This window comes from Cydia fagiglandana, chromosome 24 (genome assembly GCF_963556715.1).
Source record: "Cydia fagiglandana chromosome 24, ilCydFagi1.1, whole genome shotgun sequence".
Lineage (NCBI taxonomy): Eukaryota > Metazoa > Arthropoda > Insecta > Lepidoptera > Tortricidae > Cydia > Cydia fagiglandana.
Window position 1 is genome coordinate 7,191,678 of NC_085955.1, and position 17,444 is coordinate 7,209,121.

General features: G+C 43.5%; 8 protein-coding genes across 8 annotated transcripts; all 8 read right to left on the reverse strand.

The window, feature by feature from the left end:
• Positions 1-601: 601 nt before the first annotated feature.
• On the reverse strand, positions 602-976 carry LOC134676496 (histone H2A). The gene has a single exon (XM_063534880.1). It carries the CDS (start codon positions 974-976, stop codon positions 602-604), a length of 375 nt encoding a protein of 124 aa, XP_063390950.1.
• An 858-nt stretch (positions 977-1,834) lies between these two features.
• On the reverse strand, positions 1,835-2,512 carry LOC134676502 (histone H1C-like). Its single transcript, XM_063534887.1, has one exon. The coding sequence runs from the start codon at positions 2,510-2,512 to the stop codon at positions 1,835-1,837; it is 678 nt and encodes a 225-aa protein (XP_063390957.1).
• Positions 2,513-7,434: 4,922 nt separating this feature from the next.
• On the reverse strand, positions 7,435-7,812 carry LOC134676130 (histone H2B). The gene has a single exon (XM_063534411.1). It carries the CDS (start codon positions 7,810-7,812, stop codon positions 7,435-7,437), a length of 378 nt encoding a protein of 125 aa, XP_063390481.1.
• A 920-nt stretch (positions 7,813-8,732) lies between these two features.
• On the reverse strand, positions 8,733-9,107 carry LOC134676131 (histone H2A). Its single transcript, XM_063534412.1, has one exon. It carries the CDS (start codon positions 9,105-9,107, stop codon positions 8,733-8,735), a length of 375 nt encoding a protein of 124 aa, XP_063390482.1.
• Positions 9,108-9,965: 858 nt separating this feature from the next.
• On the reverse strand, positions 9,966-10,643 carry LOC134676128 (histone H1C-like). The gene has a single exon (XM_063534409.1). It carries the CDS (start codon positions 10,641-10,643, stop codon positions 9,966-9,968), a length of 678 nt encoding a protein of 225 aa, XP_063390479.1.
• A 3,528-nt stretch (positions 10,644-14,171) lies between these two features.
• On the reverse strand, positions 14,172-14,582 carry LOC134676129 (histone H3). The gene has a single exon (XM_063534410.1). It carries the CDS (start codon positions 14,580-14,582, stop codon positions 14,172-14,174), a length of 411 nt encoding a protein of 136 aa, XP_063390480.1.
• Positions 14,583-15,565: 983 nt separating this feature from the next.
• On the reverse strand, positions 15,566-15,943 carry LOC134676220 (histone H2B). The gene has a single exon (XM_063534542.1). The coding sequence runs from the start codon at positions 15,941-15,943 to the stop codon at positions 15,566-15,568; it is 378 nt and encodes a 125-aa protein (XP_063390612.1).
• A 920-nt stretch (positions 15,944-16,863) lies between these two features.
• Positions 16,864-17,238, reverse strand: LOC134676513 (histone H2A). The gene has a single exon (XM_063534899.1). The coding sequence runs from the start codon at positions 17,236-17,238 to the stop codon at positions 16,864-16,866; it is 375 nt and encodes a 124-aa protein (XP_063390969.1).
• Positions 17,239-17,444: the final 206 nt, after the last annotated feature.

Consider the following 17,444-nt stretch of genomic DNA (forward strand, 5'->3'; position numbering starts at 1 on the left):
CCATAACCATCCGTCATCCATTTTTATATATAACTGTGGGCGGCCAACAATTAGGTATATTAATTAATTATTTATGTAGCTTATTTATTTATTGATTTATAATTGTTGTTACAGAGACACACTGTTGTAGCTGAGCAAGTAATATCTTTGATCCGAGCCATCCACCAACAACAAATAATTAGTGTGTTTTAATCCACTTTTTTAAGTTTTAATTAATCCTCCGAACGACGATTAATTTTATAATATTAATTAATTATGTGATGTGTTTTGCAGACTCTGAACGATAATCATATTATAGTTCAGTACAGTACCTAATACTCTTAACCGTAATTATATAATTCATTCATAAATGTGTAGTATCATATTTTTATTATTGATCGATCTAATGACATCATATAAGTATGCGTTATGCCATGAAACTTATAACGTTTACACAGAATTATATTGTGGCCCTGAAAAGGGCCTTTTGTAACGGTCACTCGGGCGGGAATGTAACAGAGGCCCCGTGCGTGCGATAAATGTACGCGCGAGACAAATGCACACATTCACCAGTCGCCGTGTGTTACCGCTAGAGATGTAGCCTGATGAGAAGTGAGGACACTTAAGCCTTCTTCTCGGTCTTCTTGGGCAGGAGTACGGCCTGAATGTTAGGCAGCACACCACCCTGGGCGATGGTCACACCGGAGAGGAGCTTGTTTAACTCCTCGTCGTTGCGGATCGCCAGCTGGAGATGCCTAGGGATGATCCTGGTCTTCTTGTTGTCGCGAGCGGCGTTGCCTGCCAACTCGAGAACCTCAGCGGCCAGGTATTCCATGACGGCGGCTAGGTACACCGGGGCACCGGCACCGACGCGCTCGGCGTAGTTGCCCTTGCGTAGAAGCCTGTGGATACGGCCGACGGGGAACTGGAGTCCGGCACGGTTAGAACGGGACTTTGCCTTTCCCTTAACCTTGCCACCTTTACCGCGTCCAGACATGTTTAAAGATTATTTAATTTTAGTTTACTCACAAAACGACAGCACGAGTGCTTTTGAGTGTCTGTCGGATTTTTTGATAACCGTTTATTATATAGCCACAAGGAGTGCGCTAATAGTGGGGATATAACGAGCCGACATAACACGAGCCCGATCGACCAATCAACGTCCCGCGTGCGAGAGCGCGAATTAGCGAGCGCGCGAGATAGAGATAAAATAAAAGAAATTCAATATAAATAAATAAATACATCTCAAAGTATAACTGAATAAATAACACAATTAACAAAATATTCTGTAAGTAAGTTCATATAACTCTACCTAATTTATAATTTGGCCTATATCTATCTATAGGCCGTACGTATGTATGTAGATATGAACTATCTATTTTTTTTTTTTTTTTTTTGAAATCTAAGATCATCATTATCTATGTTATCATGTTTATTCACGTTCCAATTGTCAAGTCGAAATGTAAAACATGACACCAAACCTAACATAATATCCTAATTTAATCTATCAGTGCCTTGAGATTCGACTTTTTACTCCGATCCCGAACATCTATTGTGGTGGTGGTATGTATGTTCATAACTTTGATCTAATAGATCAATCAATCGATCGATCGACTCGTGTATGTGCTCATTGCAATGAAACAGAGGCGATATGAACCTTTGAATACATTTGTTAGCCCTGAAAAGGGCTTTTTGATGTGCGTATAACGCGCACAGGCGTATGACGTGAGTCGAAAAGAGGCGACACGTCGTCGTATAATATTTATAGCAACGACAATCGACATCTCCTCTACCATCACGACCACTACCGCGACCGATGTAAGGACGACGACGACGACAATATGGCGCAGTCTTCTTACTTCTTCGAGGCAGCCTTCTTAGCGGCGGGCTTCGCTTTGGGAGCGGCCGCGGCCTTCTTTGGCTTGGGAGCTTTAGGCTTCTTGGTCGGCGGCTTCGCGGTCTTCTTGGCCTTAGGCGCGGCGGCGCTCTTGCCTTTGGCGGGGGTGGAAGGTTTCTTCGCTGCGGGCTTCTTTTTGGCTGCGGCGGCCTTCTTGTCCTTCGTGGCGGCCTTAGGCTTGGCCGGGGACGCGGCGGCCTTCTTCGCCTTAGCGGGCTTAGCTGCGGCGGGCTTCTTAGCGGCGGCTGAAGATTTAGCGCTAGATTTCTTGGCCGCGGCGGGCTTCTTGCCGGCGGATGATGTCTTCGACTCCAGTTTGAACGAGCCGGACGCGCCCTTGCCTTTGGTCTGTATGAGTGCGCCGGATTCGACTGCGCTCTTCAGATATTTTCTGATGAAAGGTGCCAGCTTCTCGGCGTCGACCTTGTACTGGGCGGCGATGTATTTCTTGATAGCCTGCAGGGACGAACCGCTCCTCTCCTTCAACTCCTTTATGGCGCTGTTAACCATCTCGGACGTCTTAGGGTGGGTGGGCTTCGCCTTAGGCTTCTTAGCGCCTGCGGAGGCGGACGCCTTAGGCTTCTTCGCGGGCGTCGCCGGGGCGGGAGCGTCGGCAGCAACTGCGGTATCGGCCATATTTAAAAAAGTAAAATATATGTGTAGTTACAAATTAGTAAATCGCACGAACTGCGCAAAGAGAGAACAGCGGACGCGTGTAAGCGGAGCGCTGCGCTGGCGAGTACTAAACACCGCCGACGGGGGCGCCACCTATTATATATCCTCCGGCTTAACCGTAACGCAGACCCTTATGTCGCGGGACGTTTTCTCGTAATAACACTTCCAACTTTTCACTTACTCGTTTATGATTAAACTAAATTTATAGTGAATTATATTATAATGATTATAATATAATTGCACGTGTATATTCTTTATGAATTGATATATGTATTTTAATAGAAGTTTTAAGATTTGGAACGCCGATAAACGAATGAGGGAACTTTACTTTTGGTATTATAGGTTGCGGACACCTCGGGTCTGTTTAAAAAGTGATTTTTCTTAATTAAAACCACATTTAACACTATTATGTGTCTTCCAGTTAAAAGCGAAGATACCATAGATAGATGTGACACAATAACAAAAGTAGAAAATTATAGTTATAATGTTATTTTGACTTGTTGTCTTCACTGTCGTAAAACAGCCATACCGCGACTTGGATTGCCTACGTTCAGCGGTTTGCTCTCTGCTGGTACCGATGTAAAACGGGATAGGTGTTTTATATTACGTTTATATAATTATTTATGTTCTATAATACATTACGATATTACCATATTCATGAATATTATTATAATTCTGATGGTTAAACTCTCCTCTACGAGGATCATACAGCGCGACACTCGGAGCTTGCGAGCGCATGATGATAGGTAGAATATCGTGTAGGTCGTATTTTATTTAGTTTTTGTTTTTGTTTTTGTTTTAGTAACGTATTATATTATTTATCTGTCTGAATGCGCCTAATATTAAAACAAACGATATAAATTATTTTTGTACAGTATTGCAATACTGTGTGTGTTGTTGTTGGACATAAGAATCTGTTTAGGTTGATATATATTTTATATGTACTTAATTATATTCATCATAGGAACACGCGAAAAGTCTTAGGCTGCTGAGCTGAGTTACTATAATGCTGCTGCTATTAGTTACCTATAATATTAATGTTTTTGGTGAGGTAAAATTCGAGGTGAGTGGGTGAGGGGATGTTGGGTGTCCCTGTCTGTTTTGTGCAATATTTGCGAATCCTTTACCTAATTGGGCAGTTCATCCTGGTCGTCGTTATCAGTAGTAGTAGTAGTAGTAGTAGTAGTAGGTCACAGCCTCACAGGTGTCAGGTGAGAGTGATGTAAAATGTGGTGTGTGCGGTGTTGCATGTGATTGTTTTAAAAAATATATATAATTATGGTGTTATTAGTAATACTAACTAAGAAGAAGTTAGCGAGTGCGTGTCTGTGAGTGAGAAATACATGTTTGCATTTTGAAAACGTGAGTAATAACTATTAACTATGTAGGTACATACTTATATTTATTAATTATTTATGTTTTGGTTAGGGCGATGCTAGTCGGGAAGTCGGGAAAAATAAAAGGAAGAAGATGATGATGATGATGATGATGATGATGACGTCGGATGGATGGACCGATTGATGGATGGATGGATGGATGGATGGATGGATGATTCTTGAAGAGATGGAGAGATATCAGAATTTATGCATGCTGTATGTACCTACTGGGAGGTGTGGTAAATAGACACGCGTGTAAAGCTCTAGCTGTGGAGACGTTCAATCGAATCTCTATATATATACTTACTTATGCCTATTTTATATACGAGTACATAGGTATAGTGGGCGGGCAAGGTCTACTTACTTACTAATAATTAAGTATGCTTGGTGCACATTAATAATTGTGACTTACACAATGATGTGCTAGATCGGAATCTAAAGATTTAAAGATATATTTAGCTTGCTCTAGTATCAATATTATTAGCACACATTTGCTTGTAAAAATAACCACATATTCAACAAAAATTAAGTACATATACTTAATTGTTTTAGAGATCCGGGCTGGCTGGCGTCAAACCACCGAAGCGGCGAACGAGGTGGCTGGGGCTGCTGTTACAAGTTAGAAAATTGGACTTGCGGTGCGGGGTAAGTAAGTTATTATACATATTATTAGATAGATAGATCGATTGTCTGTCCGTATGTGTCGCTGCTGAAACTTTGTATTTGCGGTGCATATAGTTAGAATTATTTGCGGCCCTGAAAAGGGCCTTTTTGTATTTGCGTCTGAGGACGCGGCGCGCGCGCCCGCTCGGTCGCGCGCGCGCGCGATACGGTAATACATGCGTCAGTACATATTACACGATGTCGCGCGCGGCGGACCAAGTGCAAGCGGAGCGCTTAACCACCGAAACCGTAGAGGGTGCGGCCCTGACGCTTCAGAGCGTAGACGACGTCCATGGCGGTGACGGTCTTCCTCTTGGCGTGCTCGGTGTAGGTGACCGCGTCACGGATCACGTTCTCGAGGAACACCTTCAGAACACCGCGGGTCTCCTCGTAGATCAGACCGGAGATACGCTTGACGCCACCTCTGCGGGCGAGACGACGGATGGCGGGCTTGGTGATACCCTGGATGTTATCACGGAGCACCTTCCTGTGGCGCTTGGCTCCTCCTTTCCCCAGACCTTTACCTCCCTTACCGCGACCGGTCATTGCGACTTTTAGTTGAGATTATACTTCTCGAACGGAATACACGGAACACGACACACGACTTGCGGCGCGCGTCGACACGAGTGGAATACAGGCGAGGCGCGATCTGTGCGTTATTTATACGCTTTACCCTATTGCGGGGAGACGGGGGACGGGGTTAGAGAGATATCGGAGCATTATTATTTGATTTACTTTTTATTCGTGAAATATAATATAATATTGATAAATAATTTCATATGATACGGTTATTAAAAAAGAAAATTCATAACTTTGGGGATATAAATATGTACTACTTACATGTCATACTATATAAATCTCTAATATTTTTGTAAGCATTCATTCAGTGGTAATAATTTTGTCGATATATACGTCGGTACCTATATAAAATTTGAATTTTCTATCTAAGTATCTAAATTATTATTTCGTATTAACTTAAATTTTAAATTTTACTTGGCGCGTAATTAATATCACGAGTTTAATTCACTTTCCTTCTTTCCATTCTATACTACATACTGCACTACTAAATTCTAGTAGGAAAAATGATTAGGTTCGTCGTTAATAACCTTATTATTTGACTGTAAGTACCTATAGGGTATTTAATGGTGTATCGCGGTTAATCTTATGTATGAATTGAACATATTATATTTACTAATTTGATTAATAATAGTGATCGATCGATTGATTTATCTACGCGTAAGTGTTTGTTCAAAGAAACAATTGTGAATTTTCGAATCATGTGTGGCCCTGAAAAGGGCCTTTTGATATAAGACAGAAGCGTCACGTTCGCATGTCCAGGCGCAAAACGCGTGGTACAAAATAATAGATATAATGTAACCGAATGCGTTCGCGCAGACTGCGCGTTCGGTGATGTAGCTCCGTGCCGATTTTAGCTTGGTGGTGGGTGGTTTTAAGCACGTTCACCGCGGATCCTGCGAGCCAGCTGGATGTCCTTGGGCATGATGGTCACACGCTTGGCGTGGATGGCGCACAGGTTGGTGTCCTCGAAGAGACCGACGAGGTAAGCCTCGCTGGCCTCCTGGAGAGCCATAACGGCAGAGCTCTGGAAGCGCAGGTCGGTCTTGAAGTCCTGAGCGATCTCACGCACCAGACGCTGGAAGGGCAGCTTGCGGATCAGAAGCTCAGTGCTCTTCTGGTAGCGACGGATCTCACGGAGGGCGACCGTGCCGGGCCTGTAACGATGGGGCTTCTTGACGCCCCCGGTGGCCGGCGCGCTCTTGCGGGCCGCCTTGGTGGCGAGCTGTTTACGGGGCGCTTTACCACCGGTGGATTTACGAGCGGTCTGCTTTGTACGGGCCATTGCGAAAAAAATTTACTACGACACGCGTTACTACGTTACGTTAACGAGTCACGAGAGGGAATAAACTTCGCGACTCAGAGCGCCTGCTTTTTATGTGCTCGTCGGAAAGGGACGGAGTTAGTGTGCGTGTGAGCGAGAGGTCTATAAAATTCACATACGCGTCCCCCTCTCCCCTCTTCATTTCTCACCAATACGATTTCTGATTACAATAAATTATTGAAATATTAAAACATATGTATATATAGATTTTTTTTTTTCACTCATACTAATTTTATTGCGTTTTTTTTTTTTTTTTTTTTAGTTAGGTTAGGTTGTAAATAACAATATTTGACCGAGTTAAGTTAGCCTAAGTACAACCTAACCTAGGAGTTAGGTTAGGTCTGGTACTAAATAACAATATTTGACAGAGTTAGGTTAGCCTACCTAACCTAACTCCGCGGAACCTAACCTAACCTAGGAGTTAGATTAGCCTATCTAACCTAACTCCGCGGAACCTAACTTAACTTAACCTAACCCAGGAGTTAGGTTAGCCTACCTAACCTAACTCCGCGGAACCTAACTTAAACTATTAGAGTTAGGTTATGTTAGATCAGCCTACCTAACCTAACTCCGCGGAAAATAACCTAACTCTGTTCAATTCCCTATTGCCTCACGTTACATATATATATGTATCTATTTGTTTAATTTTTTAAATATGTAGGCGTACGTGATTACATGGCCTTACTTAACCACCATCATCACCATAGTGTAAGTAAATAATATTTTTGATCATCGATACTTATCGACCGATTGACACCGTATGCACGGTTAGAAACATCTTATATTATATTCAGAACGTATTTGTGGCCCTGAAAAGGGCCTTTTTGGTTGATGCACAAACCACACTCTCAAAGCGTGTCGTGTCGTCGCAATACGAACTACCTAAACCCATTACACTAAAAGTGTATTGAGAAGACAGACCGCATACGAGGAACGACGTACGCTTACTTGGAGCTGGTGTACTTGGTGACGGCCTTGGTGCCTTCACTGACGGCGTGCTTGGCGAGCTCACCGGGCAGCAAGAGCCTCACGGAGGTCTGCACCTCCCTGCTGGTGATAGTGGACCTCTTGTTGTAGTGAGCGAGGCGGGAGGCCTCGGCGGCGATGCGCTCGAAGATGTCGTTCACGAACGAGTTCATGATCGACATGGCCTTGCTGGAGATACCGGTGTCGGGGTGGACCTGCTTGAGCACCTTGTAGATGTAGATGGCGTAGCTCTCCTTGCGCTTATGCTTCTTCTTTTTCTTGGAGTCCGACTTGGAGATGTTCTTCTGGGCCTTGCCGGATTTCTTGGCGGCCTTACCGCTAGTCTTGGGTGGCATTGCGATATAGTTAGATGCTTACAGTACGAGAGTCGAACTGGAAATATGATATTTTTTTACGGTCGCCCGATCTTTGCTAGCGTAGCGAACGGGAAATAGGGGATTAAAGATCGAGCGTCGAGCCCGCGGTATCTCGACCAATAGCGTTCGTGCATCATTAGCATCGTCCGTAGGCATGGTGGGGAGTGCGAGGGCGTGTTGATATTATGTACTTAAATATTCATCATTATATTATTAATAATAAATAAACAAACAAACATTACCCGCCCGATGTGCTGTGTAATAATAATGAGTTAACCAAAATATATTTGAACCATAACCATAACCATCCGTCATCCATTTTTATATATAACTGTGGGCGGCCAACAATTAGGTATATTAATTAATTATTTATGTAGCTTATTTATTTATTGATTTATAATTGTTGTTACAGAGACACACTGTTGTAGCTGAGCAAGTAATATCTTTGATCCGAGCCATCCACCAACAACAAATAATTAGTGTGTTTTAATCCACTTTTTTAAGTTTTAATTAATCCTCCGAACGACGATTAATTTTATAATATTAATTAATTATGTGATGTGTTTTGCAGACTCTGAACGATAATCATATTATAGTTCAGTACAGTACCTAATACTCTTAACCGTAATTATATAATTCATTCATAAATGTGTAGTATCATATTTTTATTATTGATCGATCTAATGACATCATATAAGTATGCGTTATGCCATGAAACTTATAACGTTTACACAGAATTATATTGTGGCCCTGAAAAGGGCCTTTTGTAACGGTCACTCGGGCGGGAATGTAACAGAGGCCCCGTGCGTGCGATAAATGTACGCGCGAGACAAATGCACACATTCACCAGTCGCCGTGTGTTACCGCTAGAGATGTAGCCTGATGAGAAGTGAGGACACTTAAGCCTTCTTCTCGGTCTTCTTGGGCAGGAGTACGGCCTGAATGTTAGGCAGCACACCACCCTGGGCGATGGTCACACCGGAGAGGAGCTTGTTTAACTCCTCGTCGTTGCGGATCGCCAGCTGGAGATGCCTAGGGATGATCCTGGTCTTCTTGTTGTCGCGAGCGGCGTTGCCTGCCAACTCGAGAACCTCAGCGGCCAGGTATTCCATGACGGCGGCTAGGTACACCGGGGCACCGGCACCGACGCGCTCGGCGTAGTTGCCCTTGCGTAGAAGCCTGTGGATACGGCCGACGGGGAACTGGAGTCCGGCACGGTTAGAACGGGACTTTGCCTTTCCCTTAACCTTGCCACCTTTACCGCGTCCAGACATGTTTAAAGATTATTTAATTTTAGTTTACTCACAAAACGACAGCACGAGTGCTTTTGAGTGTCTGTCGGATTTTTTGATAACCGTTTATTATATAGCCACAAGGAGTGCGCTAATAGTGGGGATATAACGAGCCGACATAACACGAGCCCGATCGACCAATCAACGTCCCGCGTGCGAGAGCGCGAATTAGCGAGCGCGCGAGATAGAGATAAAATAAAAGAAATTCAATATAAATAAATAAATACATCTCAAAGTATAACTGAATAAATAACACAATTAACAAAATATTCTGTAAGTAAGTTCATATAACTCTACCTAATTTATAATTTGGCCTATATCTATCTATAGGCCGTACGTATGTATGTAGATATGAACTATCTATTTTTTTTTTTTTTTTTTTGAAATCTAAGATCATCATTATCTATGTTATCATGTTTATTCACGTTCCAATTGTCAAGTCGAAATGTAAAACATGACACCAAACCTAACATAATATCCTAATTTAATCTATCAGTGCCTTGAGATTCGACTTTTTACTCCGATCCCGAACATCTATTGTGGTGGTGGTATGTATGTTCATAACTTTGATCTAATAGATCAATCAATCGATCGATCGACTCGTGTATGTGCTCATTGCAATGAAACAGAGGCGATATGAACCTTTGAATACATTTGTTAGCCCTGAAAAGGGCTTTTTGATGTGCGTATAACGCGCACAGGCGTATGACGTGAGTCGAAAAGAGGCGACACGTCGTCGTATAATATTTATAGCAACGACAATCGACATCTCCTCTACCATCACGACCACTACCGCGACCGATGTAAGGACGACGACGACGACAATATGGCGCAGTCTTCTTACTTCTTCGAGGCAGCCTTCTTAGCGGCGGGCTTCGCTTTGGGAGCGGCCGCGGCCTTCTTTGGCTTGGGAGCTTTAGGCTTCTTGGTCGGCGGCTTCGCGGTCTTCTTGGCCTTAGGCGCGGCGGCGCTCTTGCCTTTGGCGGGGGTGGAAGGTTTCTTCGCTGCGGGCTTCTTTTTGGCTGCGGCGGCCTTCTTGTCCTTCGTGGCGGCCTTAGGCTTGGCCGGGGACGCGGCGGCCTTCTTCGCCTTAGCGGGCTTAGCTGCGGCGGGCTTCTTAGCGGCGGCTGAAGATTTAGCGCTAGATTTCTTGGCCGCGGCGGGCTTCTTGCCGGCGGATGATGTCTTCGACTCCAGTTTGAACGAGCCGGACGCGCCCTTGCCTTTGGTCTGTATGAGTGCGCCGGATTCGACTGCGCTCTTCAGATATTTTCTGATGAAAGGTGCCAGCTTCTCGGCGTCGACCTTGTACTGGGCGGCGATGTATTTCTTGATAGCCTGCAGGGACGAACCGCTCCTCTCCTTCAACTCCTTTATGGCGCTGTTAACCATCTCGGACGTCTTAGGGTGGGTGGGCTTCGCCTTAGGCTTCTTAGCGCCTGCGGAGGCGGACGCCTTAGGCTTCTTCGCGGGCGTCGCCGGGGCGGGAGCGTCGGCAGCAACTGCGGTATCGGCCATATTTAAAAAAGTAAAATATATGTGTAGTTACAAATTAGTAAATCGCACGAACTGCGCAAAGAGAGAACAGCGGACGCGTGTAAGCGGAGCGCTGCGCTGGCGAGTACTAAACACCGCCGACGGGGGCGCCACCTATTATATATCCTCCGGCTTAACCGTAACGCAGACCCTTATGTCGCGGGACGTTTTCTCGTAATAACACTTCCAACTTTTCACTTACTCGTTTATGATTAAACTAAATTTATAGTGAATTATATTATAATGATTATAATATAATTGCACGTGTATATTCTTTATGAATTGATATATGTATTTTAATAGAAGTTTTAAGATTTGGAACGCCGATAAACGAATGAGGGAACTTTACTTTTGGTATTATAGGTTGCGGACACCTCGGGTCTGTTTAAAAAGTGATTTTTCTTAATTAAAACCACATTTAACACTATTATGTGTCTTCCAGTTAAAAGCGAAGATACCATAGATAGATGTGACACAATAACAAAAGTAGAAAATTATAGTTATAATGTTATTTTGACTTGTTGTCTTCACTGTCGTAAAACAGCCATACCGCGACTTGGATTGCCTACGTTCAGCGGTTTGCTCTCTGCTGGTACCGATGTAAAACGGGATAGGTGTTTTATATTACGTTTATATAATTATTTATGTTCTATAATACATTACGATATTACCATATTCATGAATATTATTATAATTCTGATGGTTAAACTCTCCTCTACGAGGATCATACAGCGCGACACTCGGAGCTTGCGAGCGCATGATGATAGGTAGAATATCGTGTAGGTCGTATTTTATTTAGTTTTTGTTTTTGTTTTTGTTTTAGTAACGTATTATATTATTTATCTGTCTGAATGCGCCTAATATTAAAACAAACGATATAAATTATTTTTGTACAGTATTGCAATACTGTGTGTGTTGTTGTTGGACATAAGAATCTGTTTAGGTTGATATATATTTTATATGTACTTAATTATATTCATCATAGGAACACGCGAAAAGTCTTAGGCTGCTGAGCTGAGTTACTATAATGCTGCTGCTATTAGTTACCTATAATATTAATGTTTTTGGTGAGGTAAAATTCGAGGTGAGTGGGTGAGGGGATGTTGGGTGTCCCTGTCTGTTTTGTGCAATATTTGCGAATCCTTTACCTAATTGGGCAGTTCATCCTGGTCGTCGTTATCAGTAGTAGTAGTAGTAGTAGTAGTAGTAGGTCACAGCCTCACAGGTGTCAGGTGAGAGTGATGTAAAATGTGGTGTGTGCGGTGTTGCATGTGATTGTTTTAAAAAATATATATAATTATGGTGTTATTAGTAATACTAACTAAGAAGAAGTTAGCGAGTGCGTGTCTGTGAGTGAGAAATACATGTTTGCATTTTGAAAACGTGAGTAATAACTATTAACTATGTAGGTACATACTTATATTTATTAATTATTTATGTTTTGGTTAGGGCGATGCTAGTCGGGAAGTCGGGAAAAATAAAAGGAAGAAGATGATGATGATGATGATGATGATGATGACGTCGGATGGATGGACCGATTGATGGATGGATGGATGGATGGATGGATGGATGATTCTTGAAGAGATGGAGAGATATCAGAATTTATGCATGCTGTATGTACCTACTGGGAGGTGTGGTAAATAGACACGCGTGTAAAGCTCTAGCTGTGGAGACGTTCAATCGAATCTCTATATATATACTTACTTATGCCTATTTTATATACGAGTACATAGGTATAGTGGGCGGGCAAGGTCTACTTACTTACTAATAATTAAGTATGCTTGGTGCACATTAATAATTGTGACTTACACAATGATGTGCTAGATCGGAATCTAAAGATTTAAAGATATATTTAGCTTGCTCTAGTATCAATATTATTAGCACACATTTGCTTGTAAAAATAACCACATATTCAACAAAAATTAAGTACATATACTTAATTGTTTTAGAGATCCGGGCTGGCTGGCGTCAAACCACCGAAGCGGCGAACGAGGTGGCTGGGGCTGCTGTTACAAGTTAGAAAATTGGACTTGCGGTGCGGGGTAAGTAAGTTATTATACATATTATTAGATAGATAGATCGATTGTCTGTCCGTATGTGTCGCTGCTGAAACTTTGTATTTGCGGTGCATATAGTTAGAATTATTTGCGGCCCTGAAAAGGGCCTTTTTGTATTTGCGTCTGAGGACGCGGCGCGCGCGCCCGCTCGGTCGCGCGCGCGCGCGATACGGTAATACATGCGTCAGTACATATTACACGATGTCGCGCGCGGCGGACCAAGTGCAAGCGGAGCGCTTAACCACCGAAACCGTAGAGGGTGCGGCCCTGACGCTTCAGAGCGTAGACGACGTCCATGGCGGTGACGGTCTTCCTCTTGGCGTGCTCGGTGTAGGTGACCGCGTCACGGATCACGTTCTCGAGGAACACCTTCAGAACACCGCGGGTCTCCTCGTAGATCAGACCGGAGATACGCTTGACGCCACCTCTGCGGGCGAGACGACGGATGGCGGGCTTGGTGATACCCTGGATGTTATCACGGAGCACCTTCCTGTGGCGCTTGGCTCCTCCTTTCCCCAGACCTTTACCTCCCTTACCGCGACCGGTCATTGCGACTTTTAGTTGAGATTATACTTCTCGAACGGAATACACGGAACACGACACACGACTTGCGGCGCGCGTCGACACGAGTGGAATACAGGCGAGGCGCGATCTGTGCGTTATTTATACGCTTTACCCTATTGCGGGGAGACGGGGGACGGGGTTAGAGAGATATCGGAGCATTATTATTTGATTTACTTTTTATTCGTGAAATATAATATAATATTGATAAATAATTTCATATGATACGGTTATTAAAAAAGAAAATTCATAACTTTGGGGATATAAATATGTACTACTTACATGTCATACTATATAAATCTCTAATATTTTTGTAAGCATTCATTCAGTGGTAATAATTTTGTCGATATATACGTCGGTACCTATATAAAATTTGAATTTTCTATCTAAGTATCTAAATTATTATTTCGTATTAACTTAAATTTTAAATTTTACTTGGCGCGTAATTAATATCACGAGTTTAATTCACTTTCCTTCTTTCCATTCTATACTACATACTGCACTACTAAATTCTAGTAGGAAAAATGATTAGGTTCGTCGTTAATAACCTTATTATTTGACTGTAAGTACCTATAGGGTATTTAATGGTGTATCGCGGTTAATCTTATGTATGAATTGAACATATTATATTTACTAATTTGATTAATAATAGTGATCGATCGATTGATTTATCTACGCGTAAGTGTTTGTTCAAAGAAACAATTGTGAATTTTCGAATCATGTGTGGCCCTGAAAAGGGCCTTTTGATATAAGACAGAAGCGTCACGTTCGCATGTCCAGGCGCAAAACGCGTGGTACAAAATAATAGATATAATGTAACCGAATGCGTTCGCGCAGACTGCGCGTTCGGTGATGTAGCTCCGTGCCGATTTTAGCTTGGTGGTGGGTGGTTTTAAGCACGTTCACCGCGGATCCTGCGAGCCAGCTGGATGTCCTTGGGCATGATGGTCACACGCTTGGCGTGGATGGCGCACAGGTTGGTGTCCTCGAAGAGACCGACGAGGTAAGCCTCGCTGGCCTCCTGGAGAGCCATAACGGCAGAGCTCTGGAAGCGCAGGTCGGTCTTGAAGTCCTGAGCGATCTCACGCACCAGACGCTGGAAGGGCAGCTTGCGGATCAGAAGCTCAGTGCTCTTCTGGTAGCGACGGATCTCACGGAGGGCGACCGTGCCGGGCCTGTAACGATGGGGCTTCTTGACGCCCCCGGTGGCCGGCGCGCTCTTGCGGGCCGCCTTGGTGGCGAGCTGTTTACGGGGCGCTTTACCACCGGTGGATTTACGAGCGGTCTGCTTTGTACGGGCCATTGCGAAAAAAATTTACTACGACACGCGTTACTACGTTACGTTAACGAGTCACGAGAGGGAATAAACTTCGCGACTCAGAGCGCCTGCTTTTTATGTGCTCGTCGGAAAGGGACGGAGTTAGTGTGCGTGTGAGCGAGAGGTCTATAAAATTCACATACGCGTCCCCCTCTCCCCTCTTCATTTCTCACCAATACGATTTCTGATTACAATAAATTATTGAAATATTAAAACATATGTATATATAGATTTTTTTTTTTCACTCATACTAATTTTATTGCGTTTTTTTTTTTTTTTTTTTTAGTTAGGTTAGGTTGTAAATAACAATATTTGACCGAGTTAAGTTAGCCTAAGTACAACCTAACCTAGGAGTTAGGTTAGGTCTGGTACTAAATAACAATATTTGACAGAGTTAGGTTAGCCTACCTAACCTAACTCCGCGGAACCTAACCTAACCTAGGAGTTAGATTAGCCTATCTAACCTAACTCCGCGGAACCTAACTTAACTTAACCTAACCCAGGAGTTAGGTTAGCCTACCTAACCTAACTCCGCGGAACCTAACTTAAACTATTAGAGTTAGGTTATGTTAGATCAGCCTACCTAACCTAACTCCGCGGAAAATAACCTAACTCTGTTCAATTCCCTATTGCCTCACGTTACATATATATATGTATCTATTTGTTTAATTTTTTAAATATGTAGGCGTACGTGATTACATGGCCTTACTTAACCACCATCATCACCATAGTGTAAGTAAATAATATTTTTGATCATCGATACTTATCGACCGATTGACACCGTATGCACGGTTAGAAACATCTTATATTATATTCAGAACGTATTTGTGGCCCTGAAAAGGGCCTTTTTGGTTGATGCACAAACCACACTCTCAAAGCGTGTCGTGTCGTCGCAATACGAACTACCTAAACCCATTACACTAAAAGTGTATTGAGAAGACAGACCGCATACGAGGAACGACGTACGCTTACTTGGAGCTGGTGTACTTGGTGACGGCCTTGGTGCCTTCACTGACGGCGTGCTTGGCGAGCTCACCGGGCAGCAAGAGCCTCACGGAGGTCTGCACCTCCCTGCTGGTGATAGTGGACCTCTTGTTGTAGTGAGCGAGGCGGGAGGCCTCGGCGGCGATGCGCTCGAAGATGTCGTTCACGAACGAGTTCATGATCGACATGGCCTTGCTGGAGATACCGGTGTCGGGGTGGACCTGCTTGAGCACCTTGTAGATGTAGATGGCGTAGCTCTCCTTGCGCTTATGCTTCTTCTTTTTCTTGGAGTCCGACTTGGAGATGTTCTTCTGGGCCTTGCCGGATTTCTTGGCGGCCTTACCGCTAGTCTTGGGTGGCATTGCGATATAGTTAGATGCTTACAGTACGAGAGTCGAACTGGAAATATGATATTTTTTTACGGTCGCCCGATCTTTGCTAGCGTAGCGAACGGGAAATAGGGGATTAAAGATCGAGCGTCGAGCCCGCGGTATCTCGACCAATAGCGTTCGTGCATCATTAGCATCGTCCGTAGGCATGGTGGGGAGTGCGAGGGCGTGTTGATATTATGTACTTAAATATTCATCATTATATTATTAATAATAAATAAACAAACAAACATTACCCGCCCGATGTGCTGTGTAATAATAATGAGTTAACCAAAATATATTTGAACCATAACCATAACCATCCGTCATCCATTTTTATATATAACTGTGGGCGGCCAACAATTAGGTATATTAATTAATTATTTATGTAGCTTATTTATTTATTGATTTATAATTGTTGTTACAGAGACACACTGTTGTAGCTGAGCAAGTAATATCTTTGATCCGAGCCATCCACCAACAACAAATAATTAGTGTGTTTTAATCCACTTTTTTAAGTTTTAATTAATCCTCCGAACGACGATTAATTTTATAATATTAATTAATTATGTGATGTGTTTTGCAGACTCTGAACGATAATCATATTATAGTTCAGTACAGTACCTAATACTCTTAACCGTAATTATATAATTCATTCATAAATGTGTAGTATCATATTTTTATTATTGATCGATCTAATGACATCATATAAGTATGCGTTATGCCATGAAACTTATAACGTTTACACAGAATTATATTGTGGCCCTGAAAAGGGCCTTTTGTAACGGTCACTCGGGCGGGAATGTAACAGAGGCCCCGTGCGTGCGATAAATGTACGCGCGAGACAAATGCACACATTCACCAGTCGCCGTGTGTTACCGCTAGAGATGTAGCCTGATGAGAAGTGAGGACACTTAAGCCTTCTTCTCGGTCTTCTTGGGCAGGAGTACGGCCTGAATGTTAGGCAGCACACCACCCTGGGCGATGGTCACACCGGAGAGGAGCTTGTTTAACTCCTCGTCGTTGCGGATCGCCAGCTGGAGATGCCTAGGGATGATCCTGGTCTTCTTGTTGTCGCGAGCGGCGTTGCCTGCCAACTCGAGAACCTCAGCGGCCAGGTATTCCATGACGGCGGCTAGGTACACCGGGGCACCGGCACCGACGCGCTCGGCGTAGTTGCCCTTGCGTAGAAGCCTGTGGATACGGCCGACGGGGAACTGGAGTCCGGCACGGTTAGAACGGGACTTTGCCTTTCCCTTAACCTTGCCACCTTTACCGCGTCCAGACATGTTTAAAGATTATTTAATTTTAGTTTACTCACAAAACGACAGCACGAGTGCTTTTGAGTGTCTGTCGGATTTTTTGATAACCGTTTATTATATAGCCACAAGGAGTGCGCTAATAGTGGGGATATAACGAGCCGACATAACACGAGCCCGATCGACCAATCAACGTCCCGCGTGCGAGAGCGCGAATTAGCGAGCGCGCGAGATAG